At 41.0% G+C, this 16277-nt stretch overlaps 1 protein-coding gene and 1 long non-coding RNA gene across 13 annotated transcripts in view; one reads left to right on the top strand and one right to left on the bottom strand.

Moving 5' to 3' along the window:
- LARS2 (leucyl-tRNA synthetase 2, mitochondrial) overlaps window positions 1-16277 on the bottom strand; it is a 175001-nt gene that overhangs the window by 153180 nt on the left and 5544 nt on the right. For 8 of the 12 annotated variants that reach the window (XM_037015980.2, XM_037015986.2, XM_037015983.2 and 5 more), the window contains exons 3-4: window positions 13126-13254; window positions 1384-1475 (exon numbers count right to left, since the gene is read on the bottom strand). In XM_037015980.2, coding sequence (XP_036871875.2) covers window positions 1384-1475; window positions 13126-13254 — 221 coding nt within the window. Of the gene's footprint in view, window positions 1-1383; window positions 1476-13125; window positions 13255-16277 lie in introns of those variants that run through there. The other 4 variants (XM_037015992.2, XM_073232513.1, XM_073232511.1 and 1 more) reach the window with 1 other exon arrangement.
- Window positions 2862-15878, top strand: LOC140848531 (uncharacterized). The gene is made up of 2 exons (XR_012129589.1): window positions 2862-6350; window positions 15380-15878. It is a non-coding gene; the product is annotated as an uncharacterized lncRNA (long non-coding RNA).

Below are 16277 nucleotides of genomic sequence, written 5' to 3'. Positions count from 1 at the left end.
AAGACTTCCCATCCCCTAGAACTGTGAGAATGAATTTCTGTTGTTTATGAGCAACCCTGACTATGGTATTTTTGTTATAGCAGCTAAGACAGTACTTAATCCTCATTTATTCATATGAGGTAGGAATTATCACTATCTTTTTTTACAGATAAACTGAAGCATAGAGGCATTAAGTCATTTCCTCAAGGTGATTAGTTAGCAAGAGGGAAAGGCAGGATTTACACCTAGATGGCCTGATTCAGGGGTCATCTTCTCAACGGTTACTCTCTAGTGGAGGGGTTGGCAAACTTTTTCTGTAAAGGACAAGATGATAAATGTTTTCAGCTTTTGAAGCTATATGGTCTCTCCCACAACTACTGAACTCGGCTATTGTATTATGAAAGCAACCATGGACAATATGTAAACAAATGGGTATGACTGTGTTGCAATATAACTTTATTTACAAAATCAGGCAGGAACAATTTTGGTCCACACGCCAACATTTGTCAATCCTTGATCTAGCTTACATCAAATTTATGCCATATTTGATCATAATTTCCTTTTTTAATCACCCCCATTAATCTAGAATTAATCATAACTGAAAAAGTAGAAACTAGGGGTTAGGGAAAAAAAGATGAGTGAATGGTACAGTAGATATTTTTTGCAATGTAGCCTGGGACAAGATAATGCAAACGGAGGTGAAAGACAATGGGGACAGCCCCTGAAACTGCCCTCCTGTTATCTCTGAGGGGTGGTGTGGGAAAGGCCCTGGATCTTTGTGAAAGGTTTATGGGGCAAGCCCAGAACACTCTGCTGGGTTCTGGTATGAGGCCCTCAAGATTTTACTGGGAGGGAGAGGGATGGCCACCACTGGTCCACATCAACATGAAAGCCTGAGGCCAGGTGGGACTGGTAATGTGTTCCCCTTGGAGAAAGCCACACCCAAAATACATTTGCCACATATTTCTATGTTGAACGTCTAAATTCCTCTTGCTATGGGATGGTGAAGTCAAAGAATTAATAGAACTTTCAGAGACAATGATCACACAGAATTTGGATATAGCTCAAACTATGGTCAAAATAAGAAGCATTGTAGAAATTTAACAAATTCATCCCTGTCCTCCTTCTTTTTCCTTCCCAGTGCAAATACTCAAAGGAAGAATAACTTTGTAAATAACAAAGCCATCAAAATGAACACATAAATGAATACCCAAAACCTTCCTTATGATTTCTTGGATAAGAATACAGCACGTTAAAAGGCAAACACCAATACATACGATTCTGTTTATCGCTTGGCAGACTACAGTGTTTTATTTATTTGCTTTCTTTTCCTCCAACACATATTTTTTAAAATGCTTTGACATTTCTGTATGTAAGTGTTTGAATATGCCTGTATATGCATACCTTTGCGTCCAACTTTCTGGATGCAGATTCCTCTCAATAGCAGCATTTTCGGCGGGTAGTCCAAATGCATCCCATCCCATGGGGTTGATGACCTAGCATCCAGAAAAGAAACATTAGTCATGACAGACTGCTAAGACCTCTATCAGTATCCTCTTCTGGGCAATAAATGGGTGTTCTTGCCTATAAACATGTCTTATCCCTTTCTGGATGATTTCAAACCATACTTCTGAAAGCCAGCTGGCTGTGGATGACATAAGCATAGAAGACAATTGAGAAGGTTATACACCAAGGGGCCAACAGCAGTTATCTCTGAGTAGGTGTTTTCATGACTACTTTCTACTTTCTTCTTCTGGTCTGTATCATCTGTAAAGAAGATGAACTATTTTTCTGGAATTACAAAAAGTTTCTTTCAATTTCAAAAATATACATATATAAAAATGTATAGGCATTTATAACGCTCACCTCATGTTAGTATTTTCCAATTAAAGAGCTGTGCTGTACAATATGGTAGCCATTAGCCACATGTGGTTATGTACATTTAAACAAATAAAATTAAAAATTCCGTGCCTCAGTCACACTGGCCTCATTTCAACTGTGCAATAGCCACTTCAAATCACTCCCTTTAAGATATTTCCATTCTCAGGAGAACATGGAATCCTAAGATCTTAGAGCTTAAAGAGGCTGTTGAGATTTCCTTAAGGTAATGATGAATATTTAGAAGCATTTGCTGATCACCACCTCATCACCCATGCATATCAAAATGGGATATTTTCCACTAAAGAAATAGGTGTTTTATCTTTACAAATAACTTTTCCCTCTGATTACTGAAGTAATGCATGTCACCCATAAATAATCTGATAGACAGAGAAAAATATTTAGATATTCAGAAGAAAATAAAACTGACCTGTAATTCCACCATACAGACATAGATAACCAGTTAAATTTGGTAAATTTATATCTAACTTTTACGCATTGGGATTATTATTGTTCTACGTGTTTTTTATCTCCTATTTTTTTTCCTGTGCACCTGGAATTTCCTCCACTCTTCAGTCTGGCCCAAGGACGCCCCAGGGTGCTCACAAGTATCCCCCATGGCCATCGCTGCCTTAGGGCAGTAAGCACCTGTAATTCAAAGTGGCCTCATCTCCCCGCCCCAGTCTCAGATTTGTCCTCTCCCTTGTCTCTCACCGCAGGTGGCAGAAAGAGAACGAGCATGCTCCTCCCAGTGGTTGGGGCCACTTGCCTTAAAGTCATCTTCCATTATGCACGTTATTTTTCACTGTGTTTCAGTAGTCTCACGGAATAATTCCAGGTCAAGAACAAAGCCCATGCACCTAAAATCAGAGCTGCTCTAAATCCTTAGGCTAATGAATGGGAAGTGCCCACAAAGGTTCACTCCTCAAAAGACTGTATGGTCTGAGAGAAAAGAACCTGAACCCAAACCCGCCCTTTAGTGGCAGTGGGACCTGAGGGGCATTACTTACTCAGAGTCTCAACTATTTATGATAACTAACAGCAGCCTCCTTGAACTGTTAAGAATTATTTGCTGTGATATCTGTGGTGCACCCTGCACGGTAAATGGCAGCACTGGCCACTGTAGCAACTGTTGTCACCTGCTTGATCCACATTAATTATGATGGCTCTCTGATAACAAGTTGTGAGACACCTTGAACTTACAAGTCCTCATCTACTTATGTTCCTAAGGGTGTGTTATTCACAACAAGCTTCTGTAGCAGTTTGTCCCAGGCACTGGAAGTTCTTAACCAAACCAAATAGACCATGATGCTCCAGGGCCAACTGGCTACTTGGCCTTTTTCCATAAAAGGGACCTAGCAGTTCTTTCCCATGGAATTAATGGCTCACATCAGAGGCTTTGCTTGAAAGCAGGCCAGCTGCTCTTGCCACAGATAATCAGACCAGGGCAGTCCATGAGCAGAAGGCAGCCACCAGTGCGCTGGGCTGGACACTGCCTGGTAGGTTTTGCTGTATGAGGGGTGGTGGTGGCTCTAATCTGCTTTCTGGAGGAGATACATCTTGGTGACGAACAGCACTACGGCCCCCTCCAGCTTGCTGCTGCTCTAGGAGAGCTGGGCTGGCCATGGCCTGGGCTGTGTTTCCTAGTCTTGGTGTCTGGGAAGTCCGGGAAGCCCCGGATTTCCAGCCTGAGCTGACATGACTCCCAAGCCACCAATCTCTAGTCCTTGCATCCATACCCCTCCCCAGGAGAGTCTGAATAGGAAGCTCTTCCTTTCCCTTTACTGGATGTTTCTCAAATTATGAACATAGTACAAGCTTATTTTAACAAGCGAAATGACACAATACATGAATATAAAGACAATCCTCTCCTGAGCCTCTCCCCCTGGCCATGATCCCCATTCTCAACCCTTTAATGTAACCAGTAACACCAGCATTTAACATATGGATACCTGTACAAATTATGTAAGTGTATGTGTGTCTTTTAAAAATACTCAAACATTTTCTGGGAACACCTACTTGATGTAGTTTTAGGAACATGAGTGGACATAACCAAATCCAGTTGATCTTTTGGACCCAAAGTCTCTTTTCCTCTTGCTAAATGTGGTAGACCCAGTGTCATCTGTCTAAATAGCACCCTTCCCTTCTTTTGGGAAACTGCTCCTTCTCCAAATTTATATGGCCCTGCTGCGTTCTGGCTACAGAGAGAGGCACATGCCTGAATCCTTTCCAGACTTGTCTGCGGTCTGGGCCTGGTGGGGGTGGGGATGGGAAGGAGTGTGCAACAGAGACAGTGATGAGAATGGCCCCCTCTCTTCTCCCTTCTCTCCTTGGTCAGGAAGAAACAAGGATATGAGACGAGGACTCCAGGTGGCCCTGCTTTCCACCTGGGGGAGATGTCTGAGAAAATAAAGCTGGCAAATGGAGAGAAGCAGAAATGGGAGCAGACAGACTGGGGACACGGACAGCCTTCAAGGACCTGTTCCCAGTTTCTAGGGGGCCTGAGTGGCACAATTTTTCCTTGGATTCTGTAAGTTACACTGGTTTGTTTTATAGATAAAAACAAACAAAACCTCCTTTTCTGCTTAAGCTGGTCTGAGCTGGGTTTCAGTCCTGGGTAACCAGGAATCCTGATGAAAACAACCACCCTTTGGGATACAGCTTCCTATCGAGTACTGCTTAATCTGTAGATGAAAAATATTCCCCTGTAGTAACTATTAGGCATCACAGTTTTTTCTCTTTTCTTTTTAATTTTCAAGAGCTTAAAAAAAGATCCTATGTCGAGGATTTGTCCTGGATTAGTAGAAAGTTCTGAAATCCTTCCACTGAAAGCACTGGAGTGCAGCACCCAGCTGTGCTCTCCTAGGGCTGCTCCCTGGGCAGAGTACCGTACCATTCCACCCGAACAGGAAGAACTTAATTACCACTTGGTTTCTTTGTTGGAACTGCTAAAATGGCACCAGTTCAATGTTTCTCGCTATTAACATTCTGTCAGGTACTGTCCATATTTTTAAATAAAATCCATACAGAGATAGTCACAAAAACCAGTCTGGATTTATGTAATATACTTATTCATTTCTATTTTTGTTTTCAGATGAAATTGCCATTAAAAGATATTCTTAGATCACATGTTACCCAAGCTGTCTATGAAAATAAAGTTAGAATATCTTAAAGCTTCTCAATATTTCATATTCTTAACAAAAATTACTGAAAAACAAATGTCTGCCCTAGAATACAGACTGGGAAAGCCTTTTTGCATGTTTAAGTCAGGATAGCTCTTTCCACCATGGGCTGGATTATTGGAATAAACGTTGTGAGCCAAGTTCCTATGAAATAGGAAAGGGTCCCAGCATTTCTATACCCTGGGTTTCCCAGAAACCCACTGACCAGGGCAGAACTCATGCTAGTGTTGTACAATGATTCACTATTATCACGGGGAACAAAGTGAACACCTACACTCTAAAACACCAAATAAACTAAAAAACACCAAAGGCTTGGATTACAAAACATGAAAGTTTGCCCTTTCCCCCAGGCAGAAGATCCTATTTGCTGGTCAAATTTTTATAGCCCATTTATGTAAAAGATACCATGTCAGGCACTTCCTCTGCCAGACTCCTTTACCTCTTGGTCTCCTACACATTGTACAGATCAAATGCCTCCATTCTAGGTACATGATGCCACTTTCTTGTCTGATTTCTCTATGGCCAAGACTATGAAAAACATTCACTGGAAGAACTCTCAACACTCCCTTTGGGTTCTGAAATTCTTATTCCTTTATTTCTATCACCATAACTTGGTTTAATCCTTCCACAGTTCCACAACTAACTATATTCACATCTGATTTCTATGCCCCCTGAGCCCTCTCAATTCCCCAAGAATTAACCTCTTCTTGGCTATGAGTGCTTTCTAAAAGTCCTAGTAGCTATAACTTGGAAATCTATAAAATAAACTTCCACAGTGTGAAGAATATAATTTCCAGCTGTCCTTTAAACAATACTCCAAGTATTTAAAATTCAGTTTGAAGCCAAGGGAACAGTGAAACAACCCCAAACTTTGGAACAGAAGGACAGTGCCCCCACCTATGAACTAAAGGAACAAAGGGAAGAAGCAGAGTTAACAAGAGTTAACAGGAGTTAACAGAGACCAAAAGCTGAAATCAGCTGCAGATGTGGAAACGAAGGTCTGTCCAGACGGAACTGGATTAAGGCAGAAGATACTAACCAGGCCTGAGAGAAAGAGAAATTCCCCGCTTCTCCCTTCCTCCTGCCCTCGTCCTGTCATAATTTCTTACTGTCTAAAACCAGCCAGAGGCCCGCTGACTCCAGAGCTTGGGTAACGTGGCTTGCACCGGTCAGCCTCTCTGCCACATGAACCAAAGCAGGGGATGGTGCTGACAGCAAACAGGCCAACCAACACCCAGCACAGGAACACTAGGAGGACCGCAACATCTACCAGGATTTGAGGTGTCAAAGGAGAGGCAGGACCAGCTACCGGTAAGGGGCAAAACAGGGACTGGAGCCCTGGCAAGTCAGGACAGAGCGGGGCAGGGGGTGAAGCCTGGGAGCGGGGGCTCGGCCAGCCTCTGGGACAGCCCTGATGGGCTGAGCCGTGGGCATCTTAGGGCTGCCAGGCAGGATGGATGGTAAGCAGACTTGAAGAAAAGGACACAGGAGAGAGCTCAGCTATATATGACGAAGTACAGACAAGGCTATGGAGAATGTCAGGGACTTCTGCCCAGAAGGGCCTGGTTGGGGAGGGTATGGCCAAAGGGGATGTAGCCTCATCTATACTGTATTACTTCTTTTAAAGGTGGAGTGTGCGATTTCATGTGCAATTTTAAATTACCTTTTGTAAGAAGGAAAAATAGAATAGGCAAAGATACAGTTCTTCCTTCAATACAGGAAATAAGATCCATCAGAGGTAAGAAGACTTTGGAAGGAAAAGGGAAAGAAGCTGGGGCGGCTGGTCACCTGCCAACGGACAGAGAGGCCTGCATAGCTGTTGATTAGAAAGGGCCAAACAGGCCCTAGGAGTGACCAGCTCTCTCTCTTGCATCATAAAACAAAACTTCATATTTGAAATCAGCTCAGCTTCTGAGAGCAACCATGGTTACTGCTTCTCCAAAAATTGCTATATTCAGAGTGTTGTAGTTTCTCTGGAGTAGATTCAACACTTTATTTCCAAGAAATGAGAAACATCACATTTAATTTTGTTTGGCAAGTGTAATAACCCACCATTATTTCAGATTGGGGACTAAAATCTAACAAACTGTTCAGAGTAAAAAATCCAGATGACAGCACATAGGCCTAGGGCAGAAGACCTGCTCTGTGGGTGTGCAGGAACATGACAGGCGACACATTAGCCTGTGTCCAATCAAGACAACAGACCAGCAATTCACTCACCCCTTCAATTACATCTGAAAGGATAAACCCCAGAAATCCACTCTCAACTTTTAGAAGCTACAGAGATTTGAAAATGTAAAAACTAAATGCTGCCACCTGCCAACTCTGCACTCTCTGGGCATTTCATCAACACTTGTTGACTGACTGGCAAACTGAAAACGATACAACATATATTATTGTTCACTTTCTACTAAGAACTCCTCTTGCTTCCTGATATTTGTGGGTAATTATGATCATGCATCTGTGAACACACAGCCTCAATTTCTTTCCTCCTCTGCAGTGAATAGCAAAAAGACCCAAGCAGAGAACTGTATTTAGGCAGTGCCCAGTGGCTTTTTATCTGAGACAAATTAGTCAAAGCCTAAGTCTGAGGGGCACTGGGTACCTGGATGGTTCAATAATCCCACTTCTGGCCCAGAAGGTACCAGGGAGACCAGCCAAGGTGAGAGGTGGGTAATTTTATTTTTCCAACCATCTGTGCATATAACATATAAAAACACAACAAAATCACCATGTGGTACAAAGCTTTAAATATGTCATCAGGCATTGTATGAGTTTAAGAAGAAACTGGCTGGCAGTGCAGCCTTTTCTGATTCCTGAAGAGAACACTTTATCTCTGGCTTCAAGCGGCCTCTGCTTAAATAGCCAAACTTCAGGATTACCTTATTATGGCTACTATTAATCAGATTACACCAGAAAATTGTGTTAGAGTTTTCAAAGGGTTTTCTCATTGTTCATTTCACATGAACCTTGCAACAAATCTGTGAGGTGGGTCATGCAGGGATCTAGACTGCTGCTGACTAAAGTCCCTACTCCTGACCACCTCCTCACCCCAAACCACTGACCACTCTGCTTATAAGGCCCACAGCTAACCTACGTGTGTCTGTGGTCTGCTCAGCTGCTTATGACTTCAGCTTTCCCCAGGAGAACTGTGATGGCCATGGTTTTCAGGCCATCTCCATGAGCTACAATGAGACCATGGGGGCCCCCACAATCCACTTACATTCTTGTCTCATTTTCTCCTTTGCAAACTTATCTGCTACTATAGGAAGAAGCAAAAGCAAAAGCAACTTTGAACTTTCCAAATCATCATTCTCACCCATTCTCAAACCCATATTACAATCTTCAGTCTGGCTGGGCTCACAAGACACAGGGACAAACCACAGGCCAGGAGAAGATATTTGCATTGCATTTAAACAACAAAGATTCAATAACCCAGACTATATAAAGAATTTGGCAGATCAATACAAAAATGACAAACAACCCAAGAACTTGGCAAACAATGTGATCACGCCAATCAGAGAAGAGAAAACTTAAATAGACAATAAACATATGAAAATATCTCAGTCTCACTAGGCCAGTACTGAGAAAAATTAGCAGTACAATTAGATACCACTTCCTATATATCAAATTAGCAAAGATTAAAGAGTCTAACATTGCTAGGTGCTGTCAAGGAGGAAGGACAATAAGGAATGTCATTCATTGATGGTGGGAATAATAATTGGCACCAACACTCTGGAAAGCAATTTGGCATGATGTAATAATGCTGAGTTTGTGCCCACTCCATGGCCCAGCAATGCCACTTCTCCCACAGGCTCACAAGTCAGGTACAAGATGTTCAGTGGAGCAAAAATTTGAGGCAGTCTAAACTCTATCTATGCAAAAACAGGTCATTAACTACTGCCATAATTATACAGCACTTATAATAGATAGGCTAACTCTAGAGACATAGTCAGGATAAATCTTAATACAAAATACTGAGTGAAAAAATATGCAGAATATTAAGTAAGATATCTTTTATATAAAATTAAAAATAATACTACATTTAAGATGTGTGTGTATCCTTAATATCTAGAGCAAAAACATGAAAATATGAAGGCAAAGGACATATTCTAACTTCAGGTTAGTGGTTACTTTGAATTGAAGGATTAGAATCTGATTTTGTAGAGGAACAACTGTATCTGTAACATTAAAAAAAAAACTAAGGCTAATATGATTGAATGGTAGTATCTGTTTTACCTATTAATGGCAGATCTGGATATCTGGGATACTGTTATTTGTACTTATGTGTTAGAAATGTTCATACTTTTAAAAATACTACATTTAAACTGAAGCAGACCACCTCAGGAAAATGGACAGAAAAGAAAAAGCAGTCCAGAGCAGAATCTGAGGTAGAGTGGACAAATTCCTTGGAAAACACAACTTAAAACTGACACAAAAAGAAACAGATGATCTGAATAGCCCTATCTCCACTAAAGAAACTCCCACAAAGAAAACTCTAGGCCCAGACACTCTCACCGGTGAATACTATTACACCATAAAGGAAGAAATAACCCCAATCATACACAAAGCTTTCAGAAAACAGGAAGGGCACACTTCCTACTTTGTTTTCTGAGGACAGCATAACCCTGATATTAAAACCAGACAGACATTTTGATTATCAGAAGGTATCATCAGAAGAAAAGAAAATTACAGATTAATATTACCTACACACAAAGGGGTAATTAACAAACCGAATATAGCAGTATTTACATTAAAAAAATACATATGACAAAATGAAATTTGTCCCAGGAACACAAGGTGGTTTAATATGTAAAATATCAATCAACATAATACATGACATTAACAGATTAAAGGAGAAAAACAATCTCAATAGATGCAGAAAAAGGCATTTCTCAAAAATCTCAGCAAACTAAGAATAAAGGGAACTTTCTGAACCTGATAAAGAGCATGGAAAGATGGAATGGAGCAGGTAAAAACCTGTGGAGGAAACTGAGAGGAAGAAGCAAAGATGCAGGAGGAAAACCAGGAAGAGTGGAATCTCATGTCAAGGCAGCAGGGATTCAAGGAGGAAATGGTTTACTGCATGACATGTCGCTGAGCTGAGAAAGATGAGGATGGAGACACATCCACAGAGGTCACTGGTGGCCTTGCAAAGAGAAGACTCAGTGCATGGGTCACCCTACTTTTTACTTTTCATAATGCTGTTCTTAGAGTACCTGAGAACTACTTCACCTATCTCCGTTCAACAACAAAGCAAACCAACCAAAAAATAAGAAGTTCTCAGAAAAGGTAAAGCTTGCTGTATTTTTCATAGGCCTACTGACTGATTTTTGAGCCTAAAACTCCATTATTTCTATTTAATACAGTAGAAAGTCCAGTGTTTGGAATAAAGCTGGTACTCAATGACTATTTCTTGAATGAATTAACCAACAACTGTGTCAGACCCTCTTATTCCAGATTCCATATTCCTTCTTTCTTTATAGACGGAAGATCATGGAACTTGACCTGAATCTAATCCCACTCTATCTCCAGGACTAGTCCTGGCATTGGGAAAGAGGGATTTTAAAACAGTAGACAGCTCAATAGGCTTTCATGTTATTGACAATTACACTGAAATTTCTGTTCCTCTTTTGCCATATCACTTAAAAATGGCAGGACAAAGTTCTCACCAAATGTGGTAGTTCTTTTTGAGATGATCTAAGCTAAACATGGGTTGTGAAAATTAACAAGAAAATTAATTTCAGGGGAACCTGAAGGATACCCCAAACAGACAGCTTATCATCTTAAACAAAGCAATTGAAACACAGGAATAAAGAGAACCCTAAGTACCTGCTGAGCCCACAGACTAAGATTCTGTAAGCCATATAGCACATAGTGGTGTGGGGCACCAATCAAATTATAGGACAGACAATATAAATTGACGGCAATGTTTTGCAGTCAGGCTACTTCACAGAAGACAACTCTAAACAGCATGCTTCAGGCAGAAGCAAGCAGGGACTCATTCATAAAGTGGTGGTGACTGGCTTCCCAGAGTAAATCAGATCAGGATAAATCATTATCTCATTTGCCACTTATTAAGGGGTTATGATGTGCCCCTCCCCGACATACTGTCTCATTTAACCCACACAAGGTAAGAATTACTGTTATCCCTATTTTAAAGAGGAGGAAAGTGGGATTCAGAGACGTTAAATAACTTGTGCAGGGTCACTCAGAAAGTGGGTAAAAGGTGCTCAAACCTAGTTTGTCCAATTGTGAGGTCCAGGCGGATCATGGGCTTCAGTTACTGTAGTGGGGGGGGGGGGCGGGTCTCCATTTTGTCTTTTGGATCTGAGCTGCCTACAAGGGTCCCAGTGTGTCTGAGCCTGGGCTCTGCCTCAAGCTTTCTCTCTAATGTCTCATCCCTCCCAAGGGAATTAGAATCCCACCTACACCTCTTCAACCGTATCACAAATGTACAATTTTGCTGTACAAGTTTAATCTTCAGCAATTTGCCTGCACTCAGTAATCGCCCAAAATAAGCTGGCATAAATAAAAAAAATAAGATAACTCTAGTTGAAGACTCACAGGCAGATAAAGAAGCATACTTCAGGCAGAAGGCCAATTCATTCTGTAGCACCTCTTTCTAATAAACATAGCAGAAATGATGGAAAGCAGTGTCTGGGAAAAATAACATGCCATAAACCAGGAAGATGAACGCCTCTGGCCACCTGAAGATAGAACACAAATCTCTGAATCTGACAGCATGAAGCTATTAACTCTTCCTTCCAGTGACAAGAACCGTTACAACTTGACTTCCTTTTTAGGAATACTTCTTGCTGCCAGTGTCAGTTCAGCAGAATTTTCAAAACAATTGTGACAATGGATTCACTTACCCTTTGAAACGAAAATCTTTACAAAGAACTGGGAGGTGGTGCACACCATTTGTATAGAGCCTGACAGGTTAATAATAGCAACAGCCAGGGGGAGTGCCAGTAAATGTTTAACAATTGTCTCTTTAGAGGAAAAAGGCCTGATTTGTAGCATTTGCTGATTTCCATCCCACCATGGCAGGTTTCAAGCTACTGAGGTGACTAATGCACAGAGTTACGCACAGATGAGCACAGTGACCACTAATATTTATTGGTTTTGTTACATACTATGTGCCAAGTGCTCCATAGTTATCCTCTTTGAATCCTTGTTACAGGCCAACAGGCAGGTAATATTTTATCCCCACTTCATGGATGAGGGAAAAGTAGGTCTTAAAGAGGTTAATTAAGTAACTAGTGACAGACTACATAGCTCGTAAGTGCTAAGCCTTCAGTCCCTGACCATCTGGTTGAATGGTCCATGCTCTCAGCCCCACCTTGACCCCTCTTGTAAATGGTCCAACACGCTATTATCCTTATTCCCCCTCATCTTACAGATGACGCGTTGCTAAGGAGTAAAGAGCAGGCTCTGGGGTAACAGACAGTAGGGTAAAAGGACCGATCCACATTAGCCAAGGAAGGACCCATCTCCATCTCTTCCTGTCAATTCACCCTGTCCTTCAAGACCGATGTCACATGTTCTGTCTTTAACGGAGCCTTTCCAAACTCCCCCAAAGATGTTACTCCCCAAGTATTTTTCTTACAAAAACTTTGTTTTTCTATTATAAAATTAATACATGCTCATTAAAGAATACAGAAAACATCAAATAGGAAGAGTTTTCTCTTGGCCCCCACCTTCTACTCACAGTGTGTGATCCATACTTGCACTAGTGGATTCATTCCTCTATACAATTGTCTATGTGTTCCACCTCCACCAGAGGGTGAACTCCTCCTGGGCAGGTATCATGTGTTACCCACATCTGTAATTACCCTTCACCCACTCCCATCCCATCTCCACCCCTAGCACAACACCAAACACATGGTTTCCCCCCAGTTATTCTAGATGCTTTATTATAATGTCTTCCAACTCAGAAAGGAAACATCAAGTTTTTCATGTTTATCTTCAGAGCTGTCCTAATCTTAACTAAAATTGGTTCTTTGATTTGTCTTGAATACATATTACTGCTTTCTTGTCCTGTGTGGGGAAGACAGCTGTTCCAGCTGGCGTCTTTCCTTACCTGCATCCCTCTCATCTTCTGGAACCGTGCAATGGCGTCACTGATGGTATACACACGCACATGGCCCATGTGCAGCTTGCCAGAAGGATAAGGGAACATGGAAAGCACATAAAACTTGGGCTTTGATTTCTAGGACAGAATGACAAAGAATGAGAATGAGTATTTATTAAGCATTTACTGGGAACCCTACATGCACATAATATTTTGGCACTTCACTCAATGCAGTAATTTAACATTTTAAAAAGTTACCTTTTAAAGAAATTGTTTCTATAATGTAAATTGACAAAAATCAAAATTCTGCAGAACTCTCAAACTTCCAAAGAGAAAGCTTCATCTTAGCAAAACAGAAAAATGGCACATGCATCTGAACAGAATGAGCACAGGGCAGGGACTCCTTACCGCATTGCTGACTTTGAGTTTCGCACACGAGGGGATAAGACTCCAAAGTACACTAAGTCATTTAATTGACTCCTTATTGGGGACCCATGGTTCAAGGTCAAGCACTGTGTTTCCCTTACTACCTGCCCGCCCTCCCACCCCCACCACAGCCTCCAGTCATGCCCAGCAGGGGTTTAGTAACTGGCCCCCAACAGTAATTATTACCAAAGGCCATTTTTCCCAACAAATTCTGCAAATCCTGTCCAGGTGATAGGAATGTTCCCCCACCAGCCTTAAATCCTCCTGGGGGGGGTCTCTCCTCCCAAAGCAGAAACAACAACAGGTGACTGCATCTCTGTGGTCACTAGGGTTGGGACTATCTTGATTTTATCACTATTTTATTTATTTCTGCCTACTGTTTTCCTCTTTCTGTCCTCACACCCTTCCTGGAGCTCTATCAGAGTTCTTCAGAGCTTTGCTTCCCCAAAAGTAGTGAAAACAAATACAAAACAGAATATTCATAACCACTCTTCTGTGTATGTGTATTTGGGGGCGGTGGTACAATATTTTGCTAACTATTTGCATTACTGATGGTAACTGACAAAGCTAACTATAATCGTCGAGCAAAAGAAACCAGTAATCAAGTTCTTTCCAAAGGTCATTTGACTCTTGGTTTAAATTTCCTTCAGCAAAGAACTTAAACAAACCTTTAACAGGCCCACTAACATGTAGCAAAATAAACTAGAGGGGAACATCCTCTAGAAATTGCTAATGAGTGGTTAGTAAAGCTGCCTAAAGGAGGAAAGGGAAAAGAGAATAAATAGTCTGGATGATACAGACCTAGAAAATTATCTTGAAATGCTGAAGTGACAGCTGCAATTGATGTATATAAATGGACATATTGCAGCACATCGATCACACACTTTAATTGGAAACTGTGGATCTATAACTTGTAGGAAAACCTCAGGAGCATGAGAGGTCCGAGGCTCAGGAACAGGTGGAGACGCAGGCCTTACTGCCTTTAAGAGGGAAAATGACAGATAATCCTCTCAGCTTATAAACAAGGCCCTCACAGAAGGTATCACTGCACACAGAATCAGATGCAAACTGTCTACTCTAGGCAAACCTTACTCCTCTGTGCAATGGATTCAGTCTATTTTTTATTTGGGAATTTTTAGGGGGACAGGAAAACAGCTGATACAGAGTTCTTTGGGATCTGAAAAAACAAAATCCTTGATATAAATTATTTCTAGTTTTTTGTTTTAAGGTTTACACATTAAACCTATTTTTCTTTTATTATAATCACCTTGTTTTTATTACAGTGATATATTTGTTTCTTATATTGTTTCTATTAATCTTGCCCAAACATTTTCCACATACAGCTTATTCATTTGCATTTCCTTTTAGTTCGTCTGTCCAACAAAGAGTAAATTTATAGGAAAATCGGGTTATTTATTACATTCTAGCCAAGTCAAACTCCAAAACTGAGTTTATAGAAGATATATAGGAAAGTATTGCTAGCAAAAGTCTTTAAAACTCATGAATATTTTTGTTTATTGCAGAAAAGGTATTCAGCTACTACCTGCCTCCGCCTTTTGTTTTTCTATATGAATTAAGTCATTTTCCTCTGTGACAATGAAATATGTTCTATCCTCTGGGGGTGGAAAAGAGAGAAGAGTTATGGGAGTTTATGTTATAATTGAGCAGGAATCTGACTGAAGGGAAATTTTCATAATTATATAAAAATGTAAGCATTGAAGCCTTTAAAAAAAATGAAGATTGCAAGCAAAGGGAAAAGGATGGGTTTTATAAGTGGGTCCTATTATTTCTGTCAGCTTCTGACATCAGGAGAAATATAATTCCTGCCTTTCCATAGAGCACGTTCCGAAGCTGTCCGAGAGCCTAGACGACGGCAGACAGAAGCCTGGAGCCCTCGTTCTGGCCACAGCCTTGCCGCTGGCTGAGACCTTAGGCGAACTCCTCTGCCTTTCTGGGCTCAGTTTACAATTTGCAAATCAAAGGTGAGGCAAAAGAAGGTTCCAGGAGAGCATCTCAACAGAGTACCAAACCTGCCTCTGAATGTCAGTTTTCTTACCCAGAAAGTGTGGATAAAAATACCTATTTCCAGGGTTGTTTCAGGATTAAATGAGGTAATAAATGGGAAAATGGTGCCTGACACCCAGTACAAGCCTCATGAAACAAAAATTCTTCTCCTAATGATGGTTATGAAGATGATGGCAAGACGTTCAACTTCTAGAAACTAGTTTAGGTAGATTTCACATGTACTGAACACCAGAGTGAGGTCAATTCTAAATGCTTCAAACTCCACCAGCACCTAGTCACATTCTCAGTTCTGATAAAGACATACCACTGTTTTTCTCTTCTTGTATTTTTTATTTATGTAACACTTCAGTTTGTTAGATGTATTCAGATACATTTCCTCATTTGATTTTCAAAACGATTCTGTCAGATAAACAAAGCAAGGAGTCTGAGGATCTAAGAGGTGAAATGATGTGGCTGTGATCATACTGGTTTATTGGGCCAGAGCCAGCATTACTGCCCAGGCTCTGGACTCCTTCTCAAGTGCTCTCTCCACTTCACCATTTCCCTAACAGACTGCTACCAGGGGACCACCCACAATGTCCCTTAAGCTATTTCCCCAATTAAAAACATAGCTTACTTTGACCCATTTAATTTTTTAAAAAACCGTATGCTTGAGAAGAATGAGATGTCACAAAATCAGTCATCCCCAAGTTTGAAGTGTTTGGAAACCA

Source organism: Manis javanica, chromosome 3 (genome assembly GCF_040802235.1).
Source record: "Manis javanica isolate MJ-LG chromosome 3, MJ_LKY, whole genome shotgun sequence".
Lineage (NCBI taxonomy): Eukaryota > Metazoa > Chordata > Mammalia > Pholidota > Manidae > Manis > Manis javanica.
The sequence above is the reverse complement of the archived record's forward strand: the minus strand, read 5'-3'. Positions and strand labels throughout refer to the sequence as shown.